Source organism: Protobothrops mucrosquamatus, unplaced genomic scaffold, assembly GCF_001527695.2.
Source record: "Protobothrops mucrosquamatus isolate PMUCROS unplaced genomic scaffold, P.Mucros_1.0 scaffold_269, whole genome shotgun sequence".
NCBI classification, from domain to species: Eukaryota; Metazoa; Chordata; class Lepidosauria; order Squamata; family Viperidae; genus Protobothrops; species Protobothrops mucrosquamatus.
The window spans coordinates 224189-228852 of NW_015386345.1; the positions used below are offsets into that span (position 1 = coordinate 224189).

A 4664-nucleotide genomic window follows, 5' to 3' on the forward strand; every position below is an offset into this window, starting at 1 on the left:
GTGGTCGGCCTGCTCCGTCTCTGCCGCTTGCCAGCTACGCCTCGGCCGGCGCAGGGGGCGGAACCACGCATGCACGGCGCTCCCGGGCAGGGAAAGTCCTCGACTTACGACCGGTTGGGTAGTCCTCGACTTACGACCGGTTTAGTCCTCGACTTACGACCGGTTGGGGTCGCGGCATTAAAAAGGTTGAGAACCACTGTCCTAAATAAAGGTTCGTTTCCTGTGGTAAATCAGGATGGGATGCTTTTGTAACTATGAGACGGAAAGCCCTCTGATTTGTTCGTTCTCTCCCAAGGAGTCCGTTATCCTCTTCTGGAATTGTGCTTTGTTTCTTTCTAGAAAGACAATGATCAGAACCACGTGGTAAGACTTGCTATAGGCAATGGCTTACGGCCTGATATTTGGAGGGAAGTCATCAGAAGATTTGGAGACATACGTATCTTTGAGTTTTATGCAGCCACCGAAGCCAACGTCGGATTTGTTAACTACAGTGGAAAAGTCGGAGCTGTGGGGAGATCGAATTACTTCCACAAGGTATGAAAAAGTAAAGATGTATGTCTTTTTAATTTGTATTTGCCAATTGTTTTTTTTTTCCCCTAGCATCCCTCAGTGGTCAACCATGAACCTCCTTTAAAAAATAATTTGTATGGGGCTTTCCTAAAAATGTAATTATTGTATATGGGTCTCTGTTCTCTATTATCCAGATTATCAGAAGCTACATCCACAATTAAATAAAAAAAAACGAAGGAGCGAATGAACTCCTCTTTATAAAATAATTCAAATAAAAGCTATACATTTGGGGGCACTTTGATTTGGAACAAAGAATTGGGTTGAAGGACCTATACGTTTCCCTCAGTTCCATAATTTAGCAATCTTATGTGTCAAGGAAGGGTAGGACAACCTAGAGAGATGAAGTTCAATTTCCTTGCTAAATTGGAGAAGTAGAAGAAATGGTATATATTGCTTGAGGACCCCAGCCCCAGATGAAAACTGAGGTTAAAACTAGTTTTTCATTCCCAATGTTACATATATGCAAAATTCCAAGCAATCAGTTGACAAATAAAATAAATACCTAAGTTGTTTATACCTTCCTTCACAAGCTTGGGTTAACTCTGTATCATATTTCTCCGTGATTATGGAAAGCCAAACCCAGTTCCTTAGCTGTTGTGGATTAACGAGCTAAAGCCAAGTATTCATAACCTGTTGGACATTTTCTAGTTCATTTTAGAAGTTCATGGCCAACATCTCTGGATTGACTAGAGGATTGGACAATAATAAACCAAGGATAATCCTACCAAATCATGCATCCCTGCAATAAAACAATAACAAATTGGTCTTAAACTAATTTTTATGTCTCCTTAAAAAAACAAATTTTGGTTTATTCATTGATTCCATTTGAATATCAAACTAAACCCAGAATGTATCTCAATCAACATGTCAATGCAATACATTTTTCAGTTCCTTATGCCTACAGCAAGCAGAATTGGAGATATGATCCTTAAAGAGGCAAGGAAGATATCTCAACATCAGTATATATTCTGTCTATATAAGATGAAAAGGGAATCACGTTTATTGATGCTGTATTTATGGGCTCTATTTCTTAAATGACAATAGATAGGTAACCTTTATTGTCATTTTTTACTGTGGGTACAATGGCACACGTTAAAAATGAAATTTAGTTGCTTGCTCTCAAAGTGTACACATACATAACACACATTTAAACATACTATATGCAACATATGCATAGACCTACACCCTTACATATGAGTAACATTATTTATTTATTTATTTATTTATTTATTTATTAAACTTATATGCCGCCCTTCTCCCAGCAGGACTCAGGGCGGCTTACAGCATATTAAAACAATACAAAACACTATCCCCAATAAAAACCAATTAAAAACAAATATTTAACCGCTGTGTTACTATTAAAATTCTAATTAAAAATTGTCCCTATTTAAAATTCTCCCTAGGCCAGACCCGCTTGCTGAAAAAGCCATGTCTTGAGGGTGCGGCGAAAAGATAGGAGATCCGGAATCGTCCGGATCTCGGGGGGTAGTTCGTTCCAGAGGGTGGGGGCACCCACAGAGAAGGCCCTCCCCCTGGGGGTCGCCAGCCGACACTGCTTGGCCGACAGCACCCTGAGGAGGCCCGCTCTGTGGGAGCGTACTGGTCTGTGAGAGGAAATCTGTGGCATCTGTCCATCTTGAATACATAGCGGAAGGAGGAAGCTTTAGAGTTCACAAAATTAATACTGTATGGAACAAAATCATGACTGAATCTGGATGTTCTGCTTCGGCTACCATGAAGCCAAAGGTAATAAGGAAAACAGGTCGTGAGTACGATGTGTGGTGTTCCAGACAATCTTACGGACCCTGCTCAAGCAACGCTTCTGTGCTATGTCCTGGATGGAAGGGAGGGAACTGCCAATAATCTTTTCTGCCGTCCTCACCACTCTCTGCACCACCTTCCCGTATGGAGCCATTTTTAAAATGTTCTAAGATCGCCGCACTTAAACCTCTCTGGAGGGACCGCAAATGTTCAAAGAAAAAGCATTTGAACCTCTGTTTTAAACACATAATATACAGTCTTATGCTTTCCGTAGAAAATGATACAATACAACCTCATTAAGTATGATGTGGAGAAAGATGAACCGGTCAGAGATGAAAATGGCTACTGTATAAAAGTTCCTAAAGGTAACTATGATTTGATATCTTTAATTGCCATTGAAATTCAGCACCAAATAATATGCTTTGAAGAAGAAATAATGCTTTTAGGAAGAAACGGTGCTGTATAGTCCATTTGAAAAAAAAACAGGTAAAATAGAGACTATTGCTTAAATATCCAGACTCTAAAAGTCAATCACACCTTTAGGAATACGCAACAGGAGGAGTCCTGTCATTCAGGGCTCAACAATAGATTGGTACCATCATTTATAGTCTTATATAATAGTCCAGAAACTGTCCTGTCATCTTCTGGAGTTTGAAGCAAAACTACCCATGTTAAAACCAGCCCAAAATACTTACAGCAGGGAAGAACTTAGATCTAAGATAGGGGTCTCCAAACGTGGCAACTTTAAGAGTTGTGAACTTCAGCTCCCAGAATTCCCCAGCCAGTTGGTTGAGGAATTCTGGGAGTTGAAGTCCACAAGTCTTAAATTTGCCAAGTTTGGAGACCCCTGATCTAACATTTCAAAGCAAAGCATCACTAGTGCCACCACAGGTCAAGGTTTCCATAATGTTGTACAAACAAGTCTTGCCCTCAAGAAGCAACTTCATGCTGCACTTCAACATTTAGCTAGGCTCAAGGAGATGCTTAAATATTTGGAGTTCCTGAACGTCTCCTGGTTTAGGTTAGTGCAGATCAGACCTAAAAGTAAAAACTGGATTTCTTGGAAATGATGGTCTATTCCTGAATAGACTTTTACTTCCAAGTGGATGTTGCTTATATGTATATCCAGCATGTGTAGAAGTTCTTTAAAGCTCTCCTAGGATTTATATGAACCTGCTCAAAATCTCAGAACTTCAATTGAAAATATTAAATTAGTTTTGGAGTATTGCACATGCCACGTGGAGTATGTTAACTTTGGGGGAGGCGGGAAGAAAAAATTCACTTTGATATTAAAATCAACTTAGATTTGAGATATTCATTGTTGTTGCTATGTTTTTCTTAGTTACAGAACTTTTGCAGGGAACTCTGCAATGCATTCAGGTAGTCCAGGGGTAGGCGACCTTGGCTCTTTTATGACTCGTGGACTTCAACTCCCAGAATTCCTGAGCCAGCATGGCTCAGCTTGGAAACCTCTCCTTTTCCCCTCAGCGTGGCTGGCTCAGGAATTCTGGGAGTTGAAGTCCACGAGTCATAAAAGAGCCAAGGTTGCCTACCCCTGAGGTAGTCAATATTACTATTCAGCAGTCATTTCGTTTGAGTTTTGTGTTCCCTCTAGGTGAAGTGGGACTGTTGATTTGCAAAATCACCCAGTTGGCTCCATTTAGTGGTTACGCGGGATCAAAGAGCCTGACGGAAAAGAAGAAGCTAAGAAATGTTTTCCAGAATGGTGACGTGTATTTCAACAGCGGAGATCTTTTAATGATTGATCGTGACAACTTTATTTATTTCCACGATCGAGTTGGAGATACATTCCGGTTTGTTTCTTTCTCTCTCCCCACCCCACCCCCCGGTCTCTGTCTCTATTTTGTCTTCCTACCAGCAGGAAATAAGTATAGATAGATCATTATATTTTGAAATGTGGCAGTTATGTTTCAGCATTGAAGTTGTAGTTTAATGTTTAAGGAGTCAGGAGACTAATTGCCCAGTCAGTCAATTCCAGCATGCTGAAAGAGCACTATGAATTTGTAGTCAAATGGTCTAAGACAGTGATGGTGAACCTTTTAGAGACCGAGTGCCCAAACTAAAACCCAAAACCCACTTATGTATTGCCGGGTGCCGCATAGGCGTGGCCCATTGGGTGGGGGTGGTCCATTGGGTGGGTGTGGTCCATTGGGTGGGCGTTGTCAATTGGGTGGGCGTGACCCATTGGGTGGGTGCAGCTTTGGTGTTACAGCAGAGTGGGTAGGACTAAAAAGTTCACTCAATCAATTCCAACTTTGCGAGATCTTTTTTTTCCCCACGAGAAGTTGAAATTGATTGAACCTCTTTTTTTT

The 4664-nt window shown here is 40.9% G+C and overlaps 1 protein-coding gene across 1 annotated transcript in view; it reads left to right on the plus strand.

Moving 5' to 3' along the window:
* The window catches only part of SLC27A2 (solute carrier family 27 member 2), a 22063-nt gene that overhangs the window by 14788 nt on the left and 2611 nt on the right, over window positions 1–4664 (plus strand). Inside the window, 4 exon segments of the mRNA XM_029287239.1 lie at window positions 340–534; window positions 2606–2696; window positions 3947–4180; window positions 4455–4486. Coding sequence (XP_029143072.1) covers window positions 340–534; window positions 2606–2696; window positions 3947–4180; window positions 4455–4486 — 552 coding nt within the window.